Source organism: Haemaphysalis longicornis, unplaced genomic scaffold, assembly GCF_048455015.1.
Source record: "Haemaphysalis longicornis isolate Haplotype H1 unplaced genomic scaffold, Haemaphysalis longicornis Haplotype H1 scaffold_7, whole genome shotgun sequence".
Taxonomy (NCBI): Eukaryota; Metazoa; Arthropoda; class Arachnida; order Ixodida; family Ixodidae; genus Haemaphysalis; species Haemaphysalis longicornis.
The window spans coordinates 17,812,928-17,838,850 of record NW_027526422.1 but is presented as its reverse complement, the minus strand read 5'-3'; the positions used below and the strand labels follow the sequence as shown (position 1 = coordinate 17,838,850).

Below are 25,923 nucleotides of genomic sequence, written 5' to 3'. Positions count from 1 at the left end.
TGAGCGCTGTAGCTATGCACGCGATTACAATTTCGCAAATATAATGGTGGTTATCGGTTTGCTTGATCCTCAACAATTTCCTCATGAACATTCAAACACGCAACTAGAATAATTAAAAGGTAATTATAGTATTCCCGTAAATAGCACTCGGAACCCGTTTTATTGCGTCCGCCACTGCTGATGACCACTTCGCGCAAGACAAACAATTTTGCCTCCGAAAGCCTATTCTTAAAAATTACTTAGTCTTCCCTGTAACACCCCCTATATCTCTCTCTCAAATTGGGAGCTATTCATTTAGGTTTAAAATCAACGGCGTTGCCATAACTTAGTATTAGCAGTTGTGTTTCAGCAATTAATAGTATATCTGCAATAAATGCCCGTTTGTGCGGGAAGTTCGCTTCAAGAAACGCCTAAACTGAACGAGCACTAATAGCCGAAACCACGTGTTCTGCTTCCATCGGAGTGGCCACTGCAGCTCAAAGAACGGAGACAGTCCAGCTTTCAGGCCGTGCTCTAATCGGCAAGCACACCGGGAAGTGTGCTTTCCCTTAGACACTGCGTGCGTTATTTTCCGCTACACGCGTTTTCTTCGTACCACTTGTTCGTACCACATACCACCGGGGAAAAAAAACTCACTGTATCATCGAAAACGACGCGATCACTTTGCGATTCAAATTATTGAGCCACCGATAAAACGCACACGGTGCGCAGTCAATAACAGGAACACCAAGAAGTGAATAGACGGTTGGATGGACCGAAACCGGACTGCCCCCCCACACGAGAAGTATATAAGCCGCCTAGAGGAAACTGGAGAAAAAAAAAAAAAAGCCGATGCGGCGAAAAGACGGCGCGCGCGGTGGGAATTTAATGCCGAAAGAAAAACAAGGACAGCGGCGCAATATCAAAAACCGATTCGCCGGGGAGACGAAAGGGCGGGAGAAATGAGAGAAGACAGGCTCGCGCGCGCGCGCTCGGGAAACTTTCAATCCTCTTTTCGTCGAAGACGGAGAACAAACAAGTTCCTCTTCATCGCACACAGGAACGGCTTGTTTTGGGAGGAAACAAGCGCGCGCGAAGAATAATGTCGAAGCAGAGGTTAGAGGAAGAAGGGAGGACAGAAGGGAGCTTGAGGGTGAGGAAAACCCCTTTTTTTCCTTTCCGGGAGAAAAATAGGGCGGCGAAGGGACAATAGGGAGGAAAGATGGACGAGTTTAGGGCGGCAACGAAAGCCCGCGGAAACATTTTCCGCTCGACACTTCGCAAGGAACGTAATCCGCGTCCAGTGGAAGCTGGAAGGGAGGAAAGAATAAGGTGGGATGGAATAGGGAGTGGAAAAAAAAAAACAAAAAACAGGTGAGTTCGGGAGGCGCGCCCGCGGATTTGCAGACGGGCACCACCGCGTGGAGGCGAGTGACAAAGTGAGACGTCACCGGACGCTCACACCTCCTCCTCCTCTTCCTCTCGGGAGGAGTTTCAGATTTACTAAAGGAATTCTCTGGTAGTCCTCTGCGCAGAGAATGGTTCTCGGGACCGTGCGGCTGTCAGCGCGTGAAGTGGGGGAACTCCACGCCAGTTGCAGACGACCGGCAGCCTTTTCGTCCGCCGATTCCGGCCGGGTTAAGACCATCCGTATGCGACGGAAGTGGCTGGTTGGATAACTGCTATCTCGCACGCTTTGTTGAATTCTAAAGTAAACTCGCATGCAAAAAAAAAAAAAAAAACAGAGCGAAAAACTGAAAATTTCGTCATTGAGAGAACACGCAAACTGAATCTTTACATGTATATATTGTCCGCCTATTGACAATAGCCTTCTAGGCTATCGTTTAGTGACAGATCGCCGTTTTGGAGCTGGATATGCTGAAAAAAAAAATGAAAGAAGCGTGCTTCTTTGTTACACTGTGGAGGCCGATTTTTGTTGCAGAATCTGTATACTTTGGCGTTACCGCGGTCATTCCGACAGCGAACGCATTAAAATACGCAGGAGCCCTGGCCGTGTGTAAAAGTAATTGATTGTTGGGTTTAACGTGTCGACGCAACGCAGGCGATGAGGCGCGCCGAAGTGGAGGGCTCCGGATTAACTGCAAACCGCAAACTATCCCCAGCGGGCGTAATACTTAGACGCACACACAAAAAGGGGCGTGCATCCCACGACGCCTGCACTTAATACTACCGCTCTGGTCCTTATGGTGTTCATCCGTACGCCGCATGCACGTGGACGCCGGCACAAGATACCGTACTCTTCTACAACGAAAACAACCGCGGACAAGAGTTGCGCAGCCGCATTGCCCCATTTTACTCCATCGCGGTAAAAACAACTTTCATTCGCTCACGCGCCGCACAGACGCACGGGCGCTCAACAATTCCTCGCCGACGGGGTGGCAGCATAGCGCTCGACTTCGTCAGACGAGGCGCCTATTAACTGGTTCTCGGAACCAGACTGGCGAGCGGCTCGCCCTGTCTAGCGCGCGGAGCGAAAACAAATCCAGACGCCCGGCGAAGACGGCGAGGTGTGTAATACCCGGCGGCTGCGTTACGCCCTGTACGAGTGGTTATGCGCAGTAGGAGCAGCAGCAGCCGGGGAAGTTCAGTCCAGCGCGTTCGGGGCAGAAGGTGCAGCAGCCGCGGCTCGCATCGAAGCTGCGTTGTATTTCGGGCACAAGTTGTATCAGCGGCGAGTTCGATTTCCTCAGGGGTGTACTACAGCGCTGTTTGGCAGCCTATGGCGGCGGATAACCCAACCGTTCGGCCAGTTAGACGTGACCGCCGTACACAGTCGCATCGCCCCTACCCTATCTTCAGGCGACCCCTGAAACCCACGTGCGCGCGCCATGACACGGAACCGAGGTCTTCGAAACTTAGGGCAGTATTCGAGTCTGTCCTCCCCTCCAGGTGTTTCCTCGACTCGGATGAGTGGAGGATACCGCAGTGCATTTGCACGCGAAAGTAGCTTTCAAGGATCGCCGACTGGACACTCGAGTGGGGGAGGGGTTCAGAATTCCGGGTAAACTTCACCCAGCTACTTTTATCTATATTATTATCTTTACTTTTACTGTAAACCAACCGATTGGGTGCCGCCTGCAGCATACTGCACAAATATTTCTAGTTCCTTTAGATCGGGAGGCGAGCAGTTTGTAAAGCAGCCGAGCATAAAACCCTACCATTACGATAATACCATAGATACGCTCTTGTTTACACGTAGGATGTGAATCGAAGGGAGAATAAAAAAGCAGTGATGAAAATCTGGAACAGCGTAAGAAAGAAGCTGACGTAAGGCAAACACGGTAACCTGAAGCACAACAGTCTTTCTCAAACGTAACGTATACGACCTATATAAGAGCGATTTCAGTTTCATAGAGAAACACATGCGTACACATTGTCTAGCCCTCGGTTCAGAAAAGTGAAGACATCGCGTTTCTGCGATTCGGGCTTCCAACTGTTTGCCGACTGTTAAATGCTGTGCATTTTCATGCATTATTCGTATTACGATTGTGTTGAAATCACCATTTTATGCAACCTCCTTTAACACCCTCTCTCCCACGTACATGAAAAAGAGAAACGAAATACAGAAAGGGACCAATAAACTTGAGCGAGACAGACAGTGAGACACCCATGAACGAATCAGCTTTAGTTACGAGACCCCCCTTTCATAAGCAGGGGCTATTACGACTGAGCACACGCTGGTTTTCCATGCAATACTGCACGAAATTTTCGGGATAAAGTTCACGCGTGCGCGCACACCCAGAGACTGCCATCTGCGCTGCCTCAAACCCAGGAAAACAAATGAAAAGGGGGAGCAGCTGTCCGCAGTCGAGACTCCAGTGCGGGGTTCGCGAACGAATGCAATGCCCGGACGTGACGGTATACAGACATATAACACGCGGGACGAAGCCGCGGGCCGAAGTCATTGGCATTCCCGAATGCGCCACAGCGGGCCCCCGCCCGGACAGCCCGCTCGGTGTGTATACCGGGGGAATGCGGAAGTTTCCGGCTGTTATCGGAAGCGCCGCGGGCAGTTCCTCCGCGACAGGCGTTCGAGCTGCTGTTGCACAGTTCACACAAAAGGAAGTTGCTCCGGGTCGCGGGGTCTTCTAGAGCTTGCATGTATCGTATTCAGCCGGAGTTTTGGGTTCGACTGTCGGTACAATGATAGCTGCATTTTATTGGCGCAAGGCCAACTAGGGCAAAGAGCGCCAAAAAAAAAAAAAAAAAAAAAAACAGATGGTTAGCTAGCATAGATTAAAAGTGAATACTAAAATTGAATAGCAACAGAGGTAAAAACAAAGACAATGGAGATGGCTGGTGTAGAGGGTCAGGTTCTGGTTATGCATGATACGATATCAGATTCAGAAATTTAACTTCTGATAAATACTTAAAAACACGTTTGACAGAAAATATTGGTTCATCACTTAAGAAGTGCGATGTGTGGAGTGGGATTTGTCCTCTGTAGATGTCTGGAAAGTGTTCGCGTCGTGTGGTGTGGAGTGCCTTGCGTGTGGTTAGTATGGGAACTACGGATAGGCCCTCTCCACGCCTGCCGCACAGGTGTCTCGAAGACCCAGTGAGCAAGAAATGTGTTACGTAAGTGTGGCCTATCCGTAGCCTGGCAGCTGTCGGTACAAGTGTCGACGGCCGTGGACGTTTACGCTGGTACGACAGTTAAGAACGCGCTTCGTAGCAAAAAAAAAAAAAAAACAAGAAAAAATGGGTCAGAAAAGCAGTCGGTGTATATAGTAAGCGAAATAGTTATCATTACTGCCTGAACTGATTGTTTATTGCAAATTAAAACGCCATGAATTTCATAAAATTGGCTTTATGTCCAAACGCTCAAATGCCATTGTTTTTATCACGCCACATACTCGTGACACCTCGGAGAAAGCATGCTGTTCGCGAAATCGGAGGTCTTATTCCCCGCAGCACATAACTACAGCCACCGGCTTAACCACCTAACTACGGCTACTATTGTATAGAGTTTTAAAAAAGCAACCCTCCAGCCATCGTTAACAGCAGAAGTAGGTAATATTCATCGGCAAAGATGAATTTTAGTGAGCGTGCGCCTTCGTACAGCCACCTTTTTGTAATCAGACAACACCTAATAACAAAATACTACTGTTATGCGTACCAATCAAGTGACAGGAAAGAGAAAGGTTCCTTTCTAACGGCGTTAATTCCGCCTTTTTCATGGATGGTTCACCTGCCCAGCGCACGTGCTTGACTTTTTATGACCGAATCAGATATTTGCGCACTCTTTCGGACCTTCCTTAAATCACAAAGAAGTGGAAGGTGCCAGCGCAGAGTCCTATCTTGTCTTCAAGGATCAGCCAGAAATGTTTCCGATATCAACGGCCATGCCGCAACATCATTACGCCAACACGATATCCGTCTGCAGTACGAAGCTGCGGTCAACGAAAGCGCCAAAAAGAAGTGAACCAGAGTTTATGGGTGGTTGTAGTACCCGTAATAAAGTAACAAGTCAGAACTTCACGCGCGAAAGGTAACACCGAACATACTATGCGCGTCGTACAGAAATTTCCGCCATTAGGGAATCGCTATCATTAATCTCGTACACACGGGCTTCTCGTGTGGTGTATTCCCGGCTGGAGCTGCATGCTCTGCGAATAAAGGCCCAACCACACGCACGCGTAAAACCGACGTACTCGCGCAACGACGTAAACCGGCGTAAGCGCGTAAGGAACGCGGAATGCATTGGTACGCGCTTGTTACGCCCAACTCAGAGCGCGCCAGACATCGACGCAAACTTTCGGACGTACGGTGTTGACGTACACCTCTGGCGGTGATGTTATCGGCGCACAGGTCGCATAACAAGACAGTGAATTGATAAATAAGCTAACTTCACTATTCATTATGCGATAAAACGAAGTAATTTGTAAAATACGGTAACCAAACAACCGGACAAAACACGCGAAGCAACGAGCAACTATGAGAGCAAGGCAGTTTTACGCCAAATGTAGCGGAAGGGTTTTGTGCCTGCCAAGAATGCATACTAACCCATAACGTTTTTTAATGTCCCAAGAACTGTTTTGTTGTTTCTGCTTTAAATACAAGTGTTTTTGTGAGAATAGGAATTATTTGCTTTATTTGAGATAAAATGTAGTTGAACTGGTCGCCACAAAGCTGAGTCCGAAGTAGTCGAGCCACACTGCGCGGCGCATTGGTTTACGCGCGCGTTGCGGCGATATGTGGTTACTCGCCCTCTCCGACGTCGTCGGCCGGCGTAAAGGCAGCGGCGTATGCCGCCGCAGGCGTACGTTGTTGCGCGAGTACGTCGGTTTTACGCGTGCATGTGGTTGGGCCTTAACGGTAATAAGTCATTCAGAACAATTAAACGTGGGCTTAAAACGATGAACACTCCCTTGTGCACTATTGTTGCGAATTAAATATAGTTCAACTGCTCTAAACAATGGCGACACGTGGTCGGGGCGGGACAAGACGGAAACGTCCAAACACAGGGGTTCTTTTCATCGCAGGCTCCGAGCCATTCTTAGCGCTTTCCTAGCAGGTTCGTTTGTTTGCCTCGAGCCGAGGTCGTAGACCTCAGGCAGCGAGTTTTTTTTTTTTTTTTTTTCCTGGCCCACATGTTTCACATGCGGCGACCACATTCTCGGGAAAAACAAGCCGGGATGAGGAAAAAAAGTAAAGTAATAATATACGAACACAGAATAAAACATTCGATGTGATCTGAGCGGCTATGTTTACGAGGACGAAATCAAACACCGCTCTTACTGCAACAGTCCAGCGTCTAATTCGATAGTTTTTTTTTTTTTAATATACGTATTTAGCATTTCCCGCAGAACACGCACTGTCGCATTAAAAGAAGTCTATGAAGCTCCTTAGGTAACAGATTTGCAATTATGGTGGGTTTATTCAGACCCTACTCTTCTCTGAACAAAGCTTTTTTACACCGCGGCGTAACAAAAGTTAGGCTTCTCCTACTGCAGCTATGCGAAGCGCAAAGCACGCTTGGGGGGTTTTCGTGAAATTTTCACCCGATTTGTATTTGCAGTGTTCACGATTTAATACGGAGCCTTACTATACGCCTCGAGAGCTGCTTGTAGGGGTGCCACTGAAATCACCCCTAGCGGCCCGTTTCGAAAGCAGTCGCGGGAGTCTCTGGCCCGCTCACCACTGCTGCCGTTGCTTTTGCGGCACTTCGCGGCTGATATTTTACGTTTGTATGTGGAGCAGTCACTCTGTTCGCAAATGTGGCGTATTTACGAGAGTAAATCCTTCTGACGCGATCTTAGTGTGGCGCATTCGGTCCGCATAAGCACCAGGTCTGTAACAGATCGGCGTCGCGAAACCGGCATATGCATGGAGCTGATAGTAAATTTCAGGGCAGTGGAATTACAAACAGTACCTCCGTAAGCAGCGTTCGTTTAGATGCTCATGCTACGACTATACAATACGATAGAAATCAGTTTCATGTGCTTACAAAATCTCGCGGAGCACTCATGCCTGACAGCACGCCAGTTACGCTTCATATCTTAGATATTGATCATTACCCTGAACAAGTCAATGTGGCAAAAATGTCACGTAAGAGCGGCGAAGCGCGCAGTACCGCGTCCCCGGATAGATCTTGTAGGCGTTCGAGCACTCGACGAGGACGCAGCTGTTTTTTTTTTGTTTGTTTTTTTTTTTGAAGTGCCCTAAAGGTACTCCTTACTTGCAGGCATCACCATAATAAGAAGCAATGCATGAGCCGCTATCGGCTGCGCAGCGGTCATCCCGTAAGCGCTGCGGAGAAGCGGCGGCAGGAGGCGCAGCGATTGCGAAGCTCGAGGCGTATTGTGATAAAGTAATCGAAACGAAGAAGAATCTAATCGAAACGAAGAAGAATCTAATCGAAACTAACACCCGCCGCGGTGGCTCAGTGGCTAAGGCGTTGCGCTGCTGAGCACGAAGTCGCGGGTTCGATTCCCGGCCGCGGCGGCCGCTTTTCTGATGGAGGCGAAAAGCAAAAACGCCCGTGTGTACGAGATTTCGGCGCACGTTAAAGATCCCCAGGTGGTCAAAATTAATCCGGAGCCCTCCACTACGGCGCGCCTCATCGCCTGCGTTGCGTCGGCGCGTTAAACCCTACAATCAATCAATCGAAACTAACGTGGGTGGCACACACGAGTGGATGAGCTCGCAGCCGAGTCGGCCATGTGCGCAGGAGGATGAAAGCATTTATGCCTGTTCAGGCAATTGAGAATATCGGCGGGATTGTTACACTCGCCACTCACCGGTGTCTAGCCTCACTCACCGGTGACTAGCCCCGAAAACGTCGTAGTGATTTGACCACAGCTGCCGTTATTATAAGTAGGCGGTGGTAAAAGAGATATCGAAAGCTTAAAGGGACACGTTAAAAAAGATTGGCTGAAGATTACGATACTCTCTAATGAAAAATTTGAGAGCGAAACGCAGCAGCTATGCGATGTCACCGAGAAGTGATCGCGTCACGACCTCACGACGGCGCGCCCTACTCCGGCGTTATCTCTCAGCGCGTCCTCGCTGCCGAGGATGTCTCGCGCGGCCTCGGCATACCGCCCTCCCTCTCACACTTTCTCCATACTTTCCTCCTCCGCTTTCCTGCTGGCTGTATGTCGTCTATCTTCAGTGTCCCGTTCGTTCGCTCGGTTACGAGGATGACGGCGACGCGAAACCACAGGAGCGGGCGCCTAAGCACTGAGCTCAAAAAGGCTTCAAGTAAATTAAAGCTGTTTCGAATTGCAAAGACTTTTTTACAGAGCAGCTGTTACAGGCTAACCACCTTGTTTTTTTCAGTGCGTGGGCCGAGAAAAGCCGCTCCCCTCCTCCTCCTCCTCACTTCAGCACGCCCTCTCCTTTCGGCTACCTTCCTTGTAACGTATTAGTGTTATAAAGTGACGCCGTCTTAAGGAGATCGGTGGAAGATTCGGCTTTGTAAGCTGGTTGTCCCACATTGTGCGCTGCACAGTGAGGCCTACTGAAAGAAATGTGTGCGGCAATGGGCGCGAACACAGCGGAAGGAACCACCGACGACGATCGGGCCGCGAACAGCAAGAATAAGCGCTATGCCCGTCGGGGCCTATAGAATACAGCGAGGAGGAAAGCGCCATACGTCGGCATGACTACTTAGGTCTAGCTTTAGAATTGACCATATATCTACCGTGTCGTATCTAATTTGATCTTGCTGTCATTGCAGAGGTTCGGGGCAAGCGTTCAACGCTACGGGTGCAAGTAGGCACGTCGGCACCTACCGCTTGCCGTATACCAGTGCAAGCGCTTGAAGGGTTCACCGATAACGAAAGTAAATGCGGGGAACTACCCACTTCCAACTTCCTCCGTTCTGTACGCAGGTTTTCGACGCACAGCGTTTAAGAGTGCGCGGCATCTATGCACAAAATGTAGCAGTTACGAATGGCCAATAGTAAAAAAAAAAAGAGAAAGCACTGCTCTAGTCAACTCGGCTGTTGTCAATAAACACGGACAATAGTTTTCTTTTTTTTTTTTTTTGCGAAGAGTTTGCTTCTCGCTCGTTCACGTAGCCTCATGCCACCTTGGACCCAGGTCGGCGCCTGCAATCGAGGCCACGCGCTGAATCATTTTTTTAACGAAACACTTCCGCCAGGGTCGACCTTCGGCATATTCTTGTTAGCCAACTTTCTACGTAGCGAATCGCGCCTGCCGACCACGTTTCGTAGATCGTACAAGACATCTGTACTTACAAGCGCTATATTCGGTCTGCTAGCGCACACAGACGTCGGGGATTTCTTGATACTGTCCACTAAACTCCGCTGGGACTCTCCAATAAACTCCCCTGGCCGCTTTCGCAAAGTACAGCGTTTTAAATGTCGCGCTGTTTTGCAATACCAGACTCGCAGGGAAACACCGCAAAACACACCCGGTTACTGCTCTACAAACTCGCAAAAGCTACGCGGTTTTACAAACTTTTCAGGATTGTGCGGTAACAGCCCCGGATAGTTGCATAGTCAATTGCCTTCGTCCGATGAAGGCCCACGGGCGGAAAGATGGACACTTGGGCCGACTGTGTGCTCGACACACAGGCGTTCTCAAGTCAGGAAGCTACTGCTAAGAATCGCATGCAGGCACAAGTGGCCAGCAGAATTCACTCACCGCCTTCGCCGTGTCCTTTCTTCGTCTCGAAGAGTGGAGGCGGCGACGAAGGATGGTGCGGCCGGCCGGGGATGTCTACAGGGGGAGAGTGGCCACTGTGCGTGGACGAGGTGAAGTCCTCGTCGTCCCCGTAACCGTCGCCAGACGCCTCGAATGAGTCGTCATCGTCCACCTGCCGGTGGTAGCGCCGCGTCGAGTACGGAGCGGCCGTCGTCGTGGTGACATCGGCCTCCGTCGGCTCGAGCGTCTCCGCCTTGGTTTCGGTCTTGGTCGAGCCGCCAAAAATCCAGCGTCTGGCGCGCTTCAGCACGGAGCCCGTGAAATCTGCGAAGCCGTCTAAAGGAGACGCGGCGGGGTTCCTCTGCGACGTCCTGGCGGCGTCCTGGTGGGACGCCTCACCGCCCTCATCAAAAGTCAGGTCGTGGTCGGCCTGCGGAAAAGAGAACGGGGTAGAATGCCTTCATTACGCCATCAGGAATTGCATGGGACAACTAGAGCATCCTATGCCACGCCGCAGCAGCATTAAGAAATGGCGGCCGTTGCGCGGACTTTCAAAAGCTCCTACAGCCAGTGACACTTTTGAAATGTCTCCACAGGTTGCAAACAAATTCATTAAGACAAAATACGATAGCTATTATAAGTACACTTGTGAGAGAAAAAGGGTCAAAAGAAAAACCACGGCTGAGGTAAAGCACAAGTAGATAGAGACTATACAGGTACAGCGAGGAGTCTAAAGCAAGGCAATCGACGCCACAGAAATGGTTCTCCCCGCAGTCCCGATGCGATGTTTTGACAATTTATTCCACGCAAAGCATTGCTTATGCGTTAGTGTGAGCATTCAAGGTATATTACAACCGCGTATGACTTGAATGTAGCGAAGCTGTACGAAACATTTACGACCATCACGAAGGTTAAGTCCCCGATTGCCGCCGATTTGCTTCTTCGCTGCCGCAACGACCTTTAGTCTTTTTTTTTTTTTTTTTTGCTATACGGGTGAGCTTGCTTCATTTCTGGAAGTGTTATGGTTCTGAGAAACTTGCCACAATTACAGCGAACGCTGGAATTTTTTTTTTTTTTGTCCAATCTTGGCCAATTTCCTTAAGCAGGTATGCTTGGCTTCACAAACATGCGCTGGGGACGCTTAGCGGTCGTCGCGAGGCCCGCGCTCACATGCGCGCGCTCGGCAATTTCTCGCAATTTTTCGTTTCTGCACTTCAAAATACCGATTTGCTAATAGCCAATATGGCCAATAGAAACAACAAATGGCCAATAGAAACTTAACTAGTCTCAGCCCGATTTCGCGCCTTTCTCGCAGAGGCCACCCATACATTCAAACACATAGCTCCTAGGAGAGCGGCGATAAGCGTTCGTTTTCGCGATATGCGTTTGCGTATGTTTGCTATTTCACTCTCTTTTTAGGGGAATTTTCCCGCGTAGATGCCATAAAATCCCCGATCCCAGCCATGGACAGCTTCGCCGTAAGAACTTGGAGAAAATGAACGGTGTGGTTGGTCGCGTGAAAGACTCGATGCTAGCGCATGCGCACTCGCACTGCTTTTCTCGACGAAGTTCCGGCTGGCGACATCCGGAGAGTCATGCCGGCCAACGTGCTGTGCGACATTAACCCGCTTTTTTGTCGCCATCCATTTCGGGCGCACAGCTCGACAAAACCGGCCCCAGCGCAGCGTCGGAAGCACGGAAGCAGCAGCGTTGTCTCGCACTCTCCCCCCGCGCATCGACAACATTTCATAGATGCTAATCTTTGGGGGCATTAAGGTCGTGGCAGGCGGCGATTTAACGGGAGCGCTCGCGGAGCTCGGGGGAAAGCGCGCGCTCGCTGGCATCGGATTCGTGAAAAATGGCGCGTGCGTCCGCGCGCGCGTTTTTCCGCCCGGTGTGACAAAAAGGCGCGGAACTGATTACACGCGTCTGTGTTGCTCTTTTACATTGTTGCCTAACGCAGCGCTCAAAAGGAGCTGTCTGTTTGGGAAAGGCTTTCAGCCGCTTTCAAAGATCGCTCGCGCGCACCCCTGCCGCAAGCATTTTGGATCAGATAGCTTTCAAAGCTAATCGCCCGCGGTGGTCGCAAGGGCAGTGACCCGCCCTTCCGAAAGGGGCGACGAAGCGCCCGGACAAGCTTGTTTTTCCAAGCGCGCAGAAAAATCTCAGAACCAAACTGTACCTGCTACTTGCATGTCGACAGTGATTTAAGTGCAGGACGTCTTTCAGAGATTCAAGAGATTACCGCCACGAACTACCCAGCATGCAAATGAGCTACTGTAGAGCCGAAGAAGCTAACGCCGAAAATTGCACATTACAGAGAACAAAAGACTACGATACATATGCCGGAGCCTAGGATACACATGCCAATACATCTGCACACGCCTGATAATATGTGCGACTTGGTCCGAGGTAGGTTTTAGCCTATTTATTAGGATGGAGTTTGTTCTTGAAAGGTCATACCAAGGATATTGATATGCGAGGAGGGAACGACGGTGTGGCCCTTCATGTGGATGGTGACGGTGGGTGGCCTTTGGAGGAGTTTCTTGTGCAAACAAGGAGGAGCTTCAATTCTTGTGGAGCACATTGGAGGCCGCAAGACTCGGCGTAATGATTCACCGTGTTGGCTGCAGTTTGTAGGCGCTCCTCTATCTCGCCTAGGGATCCTGTCTTCGACCAGATGGTAATGCCATCTGCATACAAGCCGTGATGTATGCCCGGAATAGAATACAATAAGGGAGGGAGACCTATGAGAGCAATGTTGAACAACAACGGGGAGAGCACTGCCCCTTGTGGTATGCCGCGGCTGCCCAGCAGGATGGAATCTGTGACTAGGTCTCCTACTTTAAGTATTGCCCTACGACCTGTGGGGAAATCTCTTATGTACTGATACATTCTAAGCCCGCAGCCGAGAGTATTTAGTTGCGAGAGGATGGCGGCGTGTTTAACATTGTCAAATGCCCCCTTGAGGTCCAGCGTAAGGATGGCTGTGTGTGAGTTGCGGGTGGCAGGCAGCACAACCTCTTCCTTGAGCTAGAGTAAGATGTCTTGCGTAGACAGACGAGGCGAAAGCCAAACATGGTCGTAGGTAGCTTATCGTAATCTTTGAGATACGTTTGTAGCCTGTTTAAAACGATGTTCCCCAACAATGTGCCTACACATGATGCGAGGGAAATAGGTCGAAGTTTATCAGTGCTCGGTGGTTTGCCGGCTTAGGTATGAGCCTGACTTCCGCCGTTTTCCATTCATCTGGGAGTAAGCCCGTCTGCCAGATGCGATTGAAATAATCCGTTAGCTCAAGCAGGGAAGGGGTGCTAACCGGAAATGACTCGCTGCTAAGTTGTTCATTTAATCTGCAGGTAGCACTTGGGACGAGCTCGTTCGTCTTCCTGCAAGGACGAACAACTACCTGGTTTCGACAGAACAAAGCGAAAGATCGAGGAGCCAAACATCGCGAAGAACACGACATCTCGAATGCCGAGCCAACAACGATCGGCTCTTTTTCCGGCTGCTTCCGAGACGAGTCACAAGACCGCGAAAACTTTCGCCGTGCGGACACGAAGGCGATGGCGGTTGGTGAAGGACGACCGGCTGTTGTTTCCGGACCGGTGGCCACGGCTGGAGCCAGAACACGGCACACGGAGGTAACGAGTCGCTTCGGAGACGGGAAGGGGAAAGAGGGACACGAGACAGGCAGAGAACTGCAGTGAAGCCAAGAACAGGACGCCGAAACATAGGTGCACGGTTCATCTACGCGCGGCAACAAGCAGCGCCCGGGAAGAGAATGAAGGGAGTCGCCGTGAGAGTCCATCGAACGGGAGAACGTGGCCACAGGCGCGAAGCCCATTTCGGCGGGGAGTCATTTTCCCGTTTCGCTGGCGGCATCTTCCGCCTCAGAAGGCGATACCAAGCCGAGGGTGAAGCCCCGCTGGCGAGGCACAGGCCGTAGTTCATGCGCTGAAACGGAGCGGACGCTGACGCAAAGGTCCATGCAGATAGTGCTCAGAAATAAAAATCGGTGTTTAGATGTGTCAACGTGCGGTTATGTCTGTGGGTGAAGTGGAAAATTCGTTAAGAAAAGCGCCAAACCCCGGACAAAGCGAGGACCTAGGGTGCTTCCTAGACGCTAGTGCTTCCCCCCTAAAACCGGCGCGTTGTATCGGCACACCTCCGTTCCGTGATACGCGTCGCTCCCGGCGAGCATTCAAGCTGAACTTCCCGGCACGGGAAGCTTGAGAGCTCGCGCTCAACAGACCTGACGTGGTATAAGCCGTTTATTTCGAAACAAGAGGGCACGAAAGGAGGAAAACTGGCGCTCTCTACTCGTCGGAGGGAAAACGAAGTCTTCCAGACGAGACATTGGCCGAGCACTCAGCCCCGGTCCAGTTCAGCGGGAGTCCTCCACGCATGGGATAGGGGACACTTAGCAGCAGGGGGGCGTGGCTAGTGACGGTTGGGCAGGAAGTCGCAAGTAGAAGACTCGCACAGCACTAAGATGTGCAGATCACGCCGGTTGTCGCAGCCGTGCGCGGAGGAGAGTGAGCACATCCGCAAGTGGGTAACTTCGAGATACGCGCGGACACTGAAAAAGCACTGTGGAGAAGCCATCAACTTTCTGAAGGTCAATTCAAGTCCAGCTCGCCAGGCATGAGGAGGCTGACAAGTGCGAACAGCAGTTGCTGACCTCTATAAGTGGTTTAATCAAGAGAGAGCTCGATGTATTTATGTCCTTATCGATCCATATCCATCCTTCCATCACCTTGCCGTGTTAACAAGGGCATAAAAACATGTTCAGAGGCTTTTTTTTTTTCGCATTCAGAGAAGCTTTTCGCAAGCTAACGCTCAAGTTCTCAGACAGAATTCTCAACGTTTCCTCAACGTTTCCTCAACTCAACGTTTCCTCGCAACGTTGTGTAGCTTTAAACATTCAGTAAAAAAAGGCCACGATATGCACCCCTCCCCCCCCCCCCCCAAAAAAAAAAGGAGGGGGGGAAGGAGGGGGAGGGGGCGACGCATAAAGCCAATCTAATTGTCTATACTTTACAAATTAGCCGAAAAATTCGGATCCACGCGCGCTCACGCAAGCCGCTTGTCTCAGCAAAGCCGACATCGTTTCCATGGAGTTCAATGTCGGAGTCGGCGAAAACAGCACGAGAAACAAAATGCGGACGCAGCCGAAGCGAGAGGAGGGCAGACGGTGTATCGCCGCGGATCGGTTGCCAGGAGGCGTAAATTATTCAGGGCCGCTGACGGAAGCAGTCAGCGCTTCCGTGGCGACGCGGCGACCATGAGCCGGTAGATGCGAGAACGTCACGTTTCATCAAGGCTGCGGAGGCGGCGATAAACACAAGAGCTCGCGCTCGGGCAGGATATGAGCGCTGCTAGCATTACGGCTCTGCGCCCGTGCACGAAAACACAGCACCGGGCTCCACCCACATGTTCCCGTATTGGCTCTCTGCAGGAAGACAACCCGCCGCGTTTTTATACAAGGACCACGAAGATGGAGGAACGTGCGTTCAAAAGAAACTTTTCGGGGGAGCTTGGGAAATAAGCTTACACAGGTTTCGTCCAAGGCTTTGTCGCCCGGAGCAGCAACGTGGCTTCAGCATTCGTGCTGGCTTAAAAACCCCGATAGCTTAGAATGTTTTATATCGACTTAGTGCCGGCGAAATAGCCTTGCGTTTGTCACGTATGCAAGAGAGACAAACAAGCAATAACTTCAATAGCGGTAGCGCGCTTCCCTGGCAAACAAAGATCAAATCTCGCAACCTGCAAGTGCTTAGTAAGCTTTTCGTGGGGATAACCGGTTCACTCTCCATTCCTCTTTTTCCTCTCAGCGAGGATCAGTTTCCCTGATAGAAATATTTAAGAGGAAAAAGTGAGGTACGGAACAGGATTGGGAAGCACGCGAGCCGGCGAGTATCCGCGCGTTACGAAAGAAACGCAACCTTTGCCTGCGTCGGATCTTCGTGCATTTTAAGCGAAAAGAAAGACCCGTACACTTTACTTAGCGACAGTCAAAATGTGCGCTAACTAGGACGAAGGGAATAGCACCTAATTTCCAGAAGCAGATGTCGTGAACCGTAACTGCCTCACATTGGGAAGGCCGAGCGTGAAGTGACTAGCCTGGCAAGCGAATGTGAGACGTGTACGTGTGGCCGCAATGGCAAAGCTTCTCGTTCAGGTTTGAGACTCCTGTTGAAGCAGCCTTTGCCGCTTTGCTCAGCGAAGGGTGCAGCCAGGCGTACACGAAATAAAAAGGCACAGAGAAAAAAAAAAGGCATATTTCCGTGTAGAAGTCTGCACATGCATTTCGCGTAATCAGTATTTCCCATTTGAAACACTTGCCACAGTATACGAAGCAGTCACTTGTAGAAAGTTTTGTCGTGCATTGCATAGTCGAAAAGTGCACACTAAGAATTTGTTTCGCTTTTCCCCTCAAGTCCAGTCCACCAACCGTCAAGTCCAAGTCCAGTCCACCAACCGTCAAGTCCAAGCATAGTCCACCGACCGTCAAGCATAGTCCACCGACCGTCAACTATAGTCCACCGACCGTCAACTATAGTCCACCGACCGTCAACTATAGTCCACCGACCGTCAACTATAGTCCACCGACCGTCAACTATAGTCCACCGACCGTCAACTATAGTCCACCGACCGTCAAGTATAGTCCACCGACCGTCAAGTATAGTCCACCGACCATCGAGATACAAGGTCCACATAATGTCTTCTGCTCCTTCGGGACTCCGAAGTGCATCCATGTTTATCTGTTTCGCACTACAATAATGTGACTAAACATAACAGGCACGCAACCACAGCGTGCCTCCACATGCTTTACGAGCAACAGGGCAGAACTGCGATGATCGCGGCTGCAAGTATTCACTGTGGAAGCAGACAACGTTACTCCAAATTACGGTAGTTTAGGGAACCTCCGCACGAACTTTTAGTCTTCAATAAAAGAAAACAAGGGGGATAATAAGAAAAGCTTTTATGCACAAAATCATGCTCCGTGAAGCAGTACACGGGCTCCCGAACGCGTACGACCGGCGATAACCATTGGGCGGCTTTTTTACGGCCACTAAAGGCGGCTAATTTCGCTTTACGTCATATAGCAGACGGCATGCGCGATGACCCAACACGTGCCTCCGCCAGCGCGGTAATGCCGCGCATCTGCTTGCGTAATAACCGGGCATCCTCCGTGAACACAAGGCGACGTCAGCACCATGAAGAAAGAAAGAAGGGCAACATATAGGGGCATTATAACGCGGGAATAACGGGCGCGCTTGGCACCGTTATAGGCGGCGGGATTCGTGTGGAGAGAGTATCGCCGTTAGGAACGGCAGTTATGAAAGCATAGTTCTGGAATCGAACATTTTGCGCTAAAACTGAACAGTTTTTACCCTGTACGCGATGAGCATGCATCAGAACAAATATCAGTGCGTACTTTTCATGCATTAAGGCCAATCGCATATGTAAGCACAGAAAACAGGCTATGTTAGCTTTGAGAACTTGGACAAAAAAAAAAAAAAAAAAACAGCGTTCAGTAGGAACAGCGATGCGAGTTATTTCATTTATGAAAAATTTGAATTTAACAAAGTGAAGAAAAAAAAAAACATCGCGGCTCTGAAGCCAAGAAAACGTGTGTACGTAAGGAAAAAATCGTGTGAACGAGTATGTGAGCGTCAAGTTTATACAACGTTAGATTAGTGTTTACGGAATTCGCAACTGCAGAACTATGTTCACGCAAAAAAAAAAAAAAAAAACTGCTGCTTAGTTCCACAGCAAACAGCATAAAATATTTAGGAATTTTGTACGACGTGCGGAGACGGTGCACTTCGTATCTTTTATGCATGCACAAGCTGTGTTTTAGCTGTGTGAGCTTTAGCATTACACAATCCTGGTTTTACACCCACTGCGGCATTACAGTGCCCCCACATCCGAACAAGCCCACAACAGAGCGCTGCAATGCTCCCGACACGGAGCAAGTATACGGGGTTTTAACTGCACTGTTTATTCAATTACGGCTACGTGGAGTAAAGTATTACAGTTTTAATGTGGATTTAAAGGGGCGCAAGTGAAAGGCCCGACTCCGGCCTCCGCGTAACGCGAAGGCGTTAATCCAGGCACGCCACAAGGCTCTCGGAGCACCGCCTAAACGCTCGCCGTATTCCCCGGAAAGCTCAGTCGTAAAACCCAACTGAGGGCGGACGACGCGTGTAGGAGGCAATCCCAGGAGTCGTTAGCGGGTTCGCGACCGAGGAATCCGCGCAGACATTCTCGCGTTAATGCATCGGGCGCGCTAACAGCCGACCGAAACCCGTGCAATGCGCCGCAATGAGCAATTTCAGAGTCACTCGGCCGAGCTAAAAGGACCCTTCGGCGAGAAGCGACCGGAAAAGGGGGACGTCGCCTGCAATCGCTCGCATTCTGGGCACACCTTCAACGCGGTCGCAAACATGTCGCTCTTATCTTCGCGCGCCGTTAGTTGGCTTAAAGGGTAAAGAAGGAGCGGTGCATTCGCGACAAAGCTTGGGAAACGACCACCTTGTGCAACGGAGCTGTGAAGAACCCCACGATAAAGGCTTTTAAATTGCCAAATTTTATCTCCGTAGAGAAGGCATCCTCACGATTTTGCAAAATGCTGGAAAAGGAGTCGGATATTGTAACATCCCCGTTGGAAAACTCGCGTTCTTACGGAATTGCTGCCCGACATAATGACAAAAATGGATTGAGAATGATAATGACAAATGACAAAGGCGCTACAAAATGGGAGCGCAGTCGTGCACGGCACCGGTTGCACAGATAGCTATAGCACTATGCAAACTGCGCTCATACTTTCACGTTACATTCGCTGCACTGATCGAGCTTCACGCTATTAGAACGACGCGAGCGAAGTATAATGTAACCACGATACGGAAGGCTTTAGTTTGACCACCTCTCTCAGGGGATATCTGCAGCTGTGAGCATTTCCCCGCATTCATCCACACGATACGTGCCCATAGCCCATCAAATAACTGTGTTGAGCCGATGGTTGAGCATTGGGAAAGCTTACGACGCTTTTTAGCAAGGTATACTATAGCTTTGGTATACTATACCAAACAAAATGTGTTTATTTTCCCTTTACAACGGCGGCCATTCTTGTCATTCGCGGAAGCAGATGACGGCGGTCACTTTTCGCGCTTGACGAGGCACAAGGCTTGCGCCCTAATGAGAGAAGCTGAAAGTGTGTGGCGAGCCGTTTTCCGACAATAACCATTTCGCTTTAGAAAAGCTTTCTCCCAAAGGACTCCTGGGTTGCTGCTGTCCAGGCCGCAGCCCATTTTGTCCTAGGATGGGGCTATTTTTACGCAGCCCCGAGAAACGCGCGTAGAACAGCTTATTCGGGCTCAAGGAAGCCAGCTAAGGATGGGCAAGTGGGTCATGGTACTGCGAAACAATGCCAGCACAGGAGGTTCAGAGAATCGAGCAAGGACGCAGATCTGTTTTTTTTTTTTTTGCTTTCTGTTGCTCAGTCATCGTGGAGTTATAGTAAGGAGACATTAAGAGGGTAGTACTCAGTTTAGCTTAGCGGTAGTATCGAAAAATTAACAGTAAGCGCGTATATTTGTCCACCGCGATGTAAATAACATAGTTATGTTCTGCTTCTGGGACTACCGTTTACCCGAATACATCTTCGAATTTTTTTCTTTCGAATGAAAAACTAAACGAACAAATTCCATGCGGTCTTTTTCAGGTATTTCGGTGACAATGGAGGGTTTTAAATAACCAGCTAGGCACACCATCGGATGGAAATCAGCTTGAACATAGACTACCGCAGTGACGTGTATTTTCTTTCTGGAGTTCGTCTAAGTTCAAGCTATATTTCTAATCCGATTACGTACACTAACTTGCACAGATGAGAGCGATTCCAGCAAGGTGCAAGTTCTATTTTATCATATCAGTAAAATTCGGTGTACGGCAATTGGACGCATTTTTTGGGGGAAACGCGCCGCTCTGCGGCTGAGTTTCCCCGCGTGCAGTTCCAAGCTCGCCTAAATATGCAGTAAACGCCGCTATACGATGAGCTTTCTCGTATGTATCCGCACGAGTTGCCGTATTGCCCACCTCCGCCATGGATTCGATCCTGGCTAGGTGCGCCTTCGTATTGCGCATCACTTGTTAATCAAAATTTACCCAGAACGACAAAGACAAGATACGAAACGTTGCCATAAAGGCGAAGTCCGCACAAAAGGAAGAAAATACGTGCGTGACCGTCCGCGTTCCCGCGTGTTTGCGAGGTGGGGGAGGCACAAGACAGGAATAACCACGTGAAAAGTATAACAAAGAAAGCATATAGCCAGTCGGTACTCTGCCTCTTGGCGCTCCCGGACGGGTACGCGCAAAGCATGCCAAGCAAAAAAAAAAAAAAATGTAAACCTGGTTTAAAAGGTTCTCCAGTGCATACTCTTATCCTTCTCTCTTTTTTTGCCAAACGTTCACGGACGCAGCAGCTTAATTAGATCTTCCCCGAGTAGGAATACCTACCGCAAACCTGCTTTAAACGTGCTCCATGCAGCGTATTGCCCCTTATCCGTTTTTTTGTGTGTATTTCCCCAACGTCCACGGATGCGCGCCGCCTAACTCAATTCTCCGAGTGGGAATGCATGCGGAGATCATTGCGTGCATGCGATGCGGTGGGAACGTTGACCAGAGTTCGGGTAGAGCGAACTGACCCCGGTACGTACGTGGTGGGCACACCTGCGCATGCGCACACCGATTTCGGCCCTTCTGCGAACGCCCAGTCGCGTTTTTCGACCACCGTGTACTGTACCAGACAGGTTATCCGCTCTGCTATGGTCCACCTCTCCGCCAGTAACTAGTTTCAAGGCTGAACCCCTGCCTCAGCCTCCGCCTACTCTGCTGTAACGATTTGGTTCTCAATTAACTGGAGTCTGGGCGCAAACCCGTGCTGCCAAGGCCTTCACATCAATGTACGCGTCCTTGGGCAGTATGAGCATGTACTATGTATTTTTTTCTCAGCGAACAATGGCGAGAAGCTCTAACGAGAGTAACGAGCTCTAACGATACGGGCGTGATTAATCGGAGACAAAGGCTCATCTATAGCGGGTGCGGTGTCTTGTCTGTGAAGGTGCTAATGAAGACAAAGCGGCCGAGACGCATTTGGATCGACTGCGCTTTGTTTCGAGTAGAAACAGGTTTACAATGCTCGGCATGCCTGGCGCCGCAGCGCGACAACGTGTCGTCAAACATTCGGACAAAGTTTTCCGACGGGTTGCCGCGAAAGCTCCGTTCCGCTTGACGTGAGGGCAACACAGTTCGTATACTTCGAGACAATGAAAGCGCCACAAAGAAGGGAAAGTTCACGGACAAGTGCAATGCAAGGAGGTAAGCAACATGCGGTTGTGCAACCAGTCTGGACAAGTGGGACCGGACTACGGTTGCTCCGTGATAGCGAGTGAACGTCGGGCAGCGCTTGCTTATTAACGAGGTGATGGAGAACAGAGCGGAGCCCATGCAGCAGACAGGTGGCATGCACGAGCTCCTCCAACCGCTTGTAAGCGGCCGCAAACCGGTTGGGGAGTATACCCAACTAATGTGCCCACTCATAACACCAGTAAGACGAAAGAGCAAGACTATCAGCCGGAGTGAATGTAAACTTCGGCCGCCCAACCAAGCGCACGCGAAGGAAAACTTGCGTCTAGGAGGGCGTTGCCAGCGGTCGCAATTACGTCAGCTGCTACAGAGCGCATGGTCGCATCGAATGAAAGGCGCCTTTTCGTGTTGGTTTTGGATGTGCTTTCATGCCGGAGGAAGTCTGCTGCTCTGAACAGAGCGGCAGGCGCCGACGGGGAATAACAGCGATGACACGAACGTCGAGACGCGACAAGTTAACGAGGCGTAAGATGCCAGTAGAGAGAGAACGCCCCTCTGGGCGGACGGCTTGCGATGCAGACCTAAAAAACTGGCTTCCGGGGTATTTTCGAGCGTATGTAAACATCATTGCACTCTGAGCACAGACGTCTATGCAGTACTGCAGAAACGACCATAATTACCGGGCAGTTAACGACGGAACGCCAGTGGCCCTTCATTTCCAAACAAAATCACGAAAGTAAAAAAAAAAAAAAAAAAAACATGCCCACGAGCTACTATGCGGAAGAAAAACTTGCGCAGCACGCCTAGCCAGCAGGTACCGTTGCTCCATATATATTGGTGCCTGAATTCCCTCGTGTTGACAGGATGAAAACATTAACACTTCGAATACCTTCCAACGCTATTGAGCAGTGATACCTGAATGCCGCTACACTATAAAATAAACAAACAGGAAGCCTCAATTACAGGTAACTTGTGAAGATTAATCAACAAGGGGTAATTACCGGCCTGGCATCGAGCTACGGTGACACTTCCCGTTAGACGATAAGCGCTGAGCAGCGGAAGCCAAGGCATGCTCGACCGGCGCGCAATCGAGCAATTAAACGCTTCCCAGGCCAAGTTTAACGACACTGCGAAAGCGCCGACCGGTTGGTCTTAAAACGTGTCAATGGCTCGAAAGCGGCGACTGCTGCTTTGACAAAAGGCAAGCACTGAAAAGAGCTCGTACAAGGCTGATACTCCGCTAGCGACTGGAGTGGGAGCCAAGTGCCCCGAGCGTAGAATTATGAAGCGCGGTACGTAAAGGGGAAAAGGCAGTGCCAATATTGGGAACAAGAAAGATTGGATTCAGAGGCATACCGAAAATTAAGCCTGAAACGCCAGAAAGGCGAATTAATACGAGGCCTTACATCCGAGGTTTCATAGGTGTAGAGTTTTTAGCAATCTTAGTACGGAGAATTCTGGTCTTTTCGTACAATCCATGAATCCGTTGGCGTAAATTTCATGCCTTTACATCCGAAAGAGCGAAAAGCATCACACGACCAGAAACAGCCGCGTAAATTGGATCCCGGCAAAAAGCGGCGCGGATTTCGTCGTCAACGAGGCGGGTGTATTTAATTTAACTGGCACAAAACTTGACTGCAAACTCCCGCAGCCAAGCAGCAGCAAATCCCCAAAACGCAGCCGCTCGAAGCTTTCGGGCAAACTACGAGAGAGAGAGAGAGAGAAAAAAAAACGCCGTTACTATAACGGGGCCGTGAGATCAGCGAAGCAACGCCTAATACAGGAGATAAAAGCGGAATCGAAGTCCGAAAGGGAGGCTGGCGTGAGGAAAGAATTAAGGCGCCATTTGTCTTACTTCAAAGTCTTCTCGACCGCTGCGGACAGGCACGTTTCGGAGAAAGCGTGAAAAATCGTTCCCCGCGATTTTTTTTTCTTTCGTCGTTCAGTCGATCTCGACGTTTTCCGTTTTCCTCCAGCCGTCGAAAATTTAGGGAATGGCGTGCACTTCTTTCGAGACAAACGCGGAGGGAAGCACTGAGGGTCTCAAAGGAGAGAGCGGGGAAAAAAATAGATTACGAAAGAAAGAGACCGGTCGGCAGAGGGAGCATCTGAATGAACGGAGCCATTTTGGGTTGGAAATCAAATTTCCATTGGGGGAAATAAGAAATATGGAGAATCATCGCAGATGTGTTTAAGGGTGGGAAAATCTCCGAGACAGCAACCAAGAAACGGCGCCGAGGACAACATGAAAGCGCGGAAGAGACCACGTCGGGATCAAAGTCTGAGCCTTCAGACGCTTCCAGTTTTTTTTTCGATGATCGAAGGGGTAACGCAAGCATCTCGACGGCCTCTATCGCGGTATCTATTTCCTTTCGAGAATCCTCCGGGAAGGTGCTGCGTTACGACATCAACGCGAGGTAAATGTATACATTGTGCAAACGTTTTTAGAAAGCTGGGGGATGGGATCGCGGAGGAATAGAAGTGTCGACAAGACAACACAAGGCAATGTGAACACGTGTGGAAGAGGACGGTATGATATGCGTGGGAGGAGTTGAAACGCAGCGTGAAGTACACGGGCAATCTCTGTGGCAACTAGTGGAGCGAGTGCGGTTATTCTGCAGAACTTTGAAGGCACAAGGCTCGAGTATGCGTGCCTACGGTCGAGTTCCTCGAATTTGCCCCTGAAGCAATCTCGTACATCTCAACGGCTTCAATAAGATGCGTCTTAATCTCAATGCCTCAAAGATCTTTGTGTTTTACACAGCAAAGGTGAAACTTGAACTGAAGCTCGCCGTATTGGGGGGGCCACGGAATAATTAGGACCACCTTGGGATTTTTTAATGTGTGCTGTAATAACAAAATTGGCGTTTTAGTCTCGCGCCTCTGTCAAGAGGAGTCGCCACGACAAAGATCAAAAGCGCGGCCCGCGTCCCTGTGGTCAGCAGAACGTTTTAGCCACTTTCGCACCACGCATCTAATGCAGTCATCGTGCAGGCACGAAAAGATTAAATGCCTAGTAGAATGGCGCTTAAGGCGATGTCCCACCCACCGTCTACTAAAAACATAACAGGGAAGAAACAGAAGGCTTGGGCAGGTGCGAGAGATGAGGGATAAAAAGAATGGAATAGGCAGGCAATTTCGGCAAGGTGATCCTCACGGGATGCAGAATCCAATCGCCCCGTCCGCACGGGGCATGCGACATGCTCGAAACGAAGGAGGGGTGGGGTCGAGTCCTTGAGCAGCGGCCGCAGGTCTTGGCGGCAAAAGTGGGCGAAAGAAAAAAAAAAAGGGGGAAGGGGGGGGAATAAAGGGCGCCCGGTCGGCATGCAGGCTCTTTGTCGACGCGTCGGCCCCATCGGCACGTGATGAGGCGGGCAACCCTTCCATCTTCAGAGGGTCATCGATCGAGCACAACCCGCCAAAAGAAGGTCGCCGCTTCCCGAGCTCACGGCCCGGCTCGGCCTCTGCTTCGGACAGTCTCTTTGGGACGCGACACACGTACGCCACCTGTCGTGGCACACGTGTCTGAGCGATGGCTGAAGAAAAGGACTACGGTGCGTCGATTTACGAAGACAGTTCTAGAAATATACGCCGCCAGTGTTGTGTTCGTTTCAGAAACACCGGCGATGGCTTCACCGACGGCAGGGATGTGCGAGATATTGTTTCACCGCACTTGAACGAAGAAAACCGCCATTTAAAGAATTACCTAGCACAAGTGATGGTAATTAATGTAATACGACCGGGGATTACGTTCGGAGAACGGGCTGAAGAATTGGAAAGGTGGAGATCGGAACCTTTCGAATAAGTAATGGTAAAAAAAAATGCATAGAACATGCGAACCGCAAAACCCAGTGATGATTAGTCGCAATGGGTCCTTGGAACTGAGAAAGGGGGGCCGCTCAGCATCCGCGACAGATGAACGCCACTTCTGTCCTTCGCAACTGCAGCAAGCGGTCCCACGTTCTGGCTTCTCAGCTCAGCATCTCCAGTAGTAAACAAAATACAGCCTTGTTTATTTGAAGATCGGTTTTTCCCTCTTTAGGAAAAGCCTAGTAGTTGGCAACTCACTCAACTCCATTCCGACCTCAAAGTACGTTTTCACCAAAAATAGATAAGCGGTAAAACCAAGTCAAATTTTACTGTTCACAACGTGAGTAGTGACGTAAGAAATAGGGGAACACTCGGAACAGTGCGCCAGCTCCCTGTTACCGTTCAAATGGTGCGGATCAAACGGGACTAGGGGTGCAACTATATACATTCGCACATAGACGTACGTTTCTTGACGGTGACTTTGTAAGGTTTCCGCTAGTGTCACTATATACGGTTTTTATTTAGTGACTCTAGTTTCCGCCAATCGCACAAGCGAGTCCTAGTGACGGCATAAGGTCTGGGCGAGAAAGTGGCCGGTGAATTGCCACTACTACGAAAACCTTG

The 25,923-nt window shown here is 50.1% G+C and overlaps 1 protein-coding gene across 1 annotated transcript in view; it reads right to left on the bottom strand.

Moving 5' to 3' along the window:
* Nucleotides 1-25,923, bottom strand: part of LOC144144629 (basement membrane-specific heparan sulfate proteoglycan core protein-like) — a gene marked incomplete in the record, with an annotated part of 339,390 nt that overhangs the window by 174,928 nt on the left and 138,539 nt on the right. Inside the window, 1 exon segment of the mRNA XM_077676148.1 lies at nucleotides 10,117-10,546. Coding sequence (XP_077532274.1) covers nucleotides 10,117-10,546 — 430 coding nt within the window.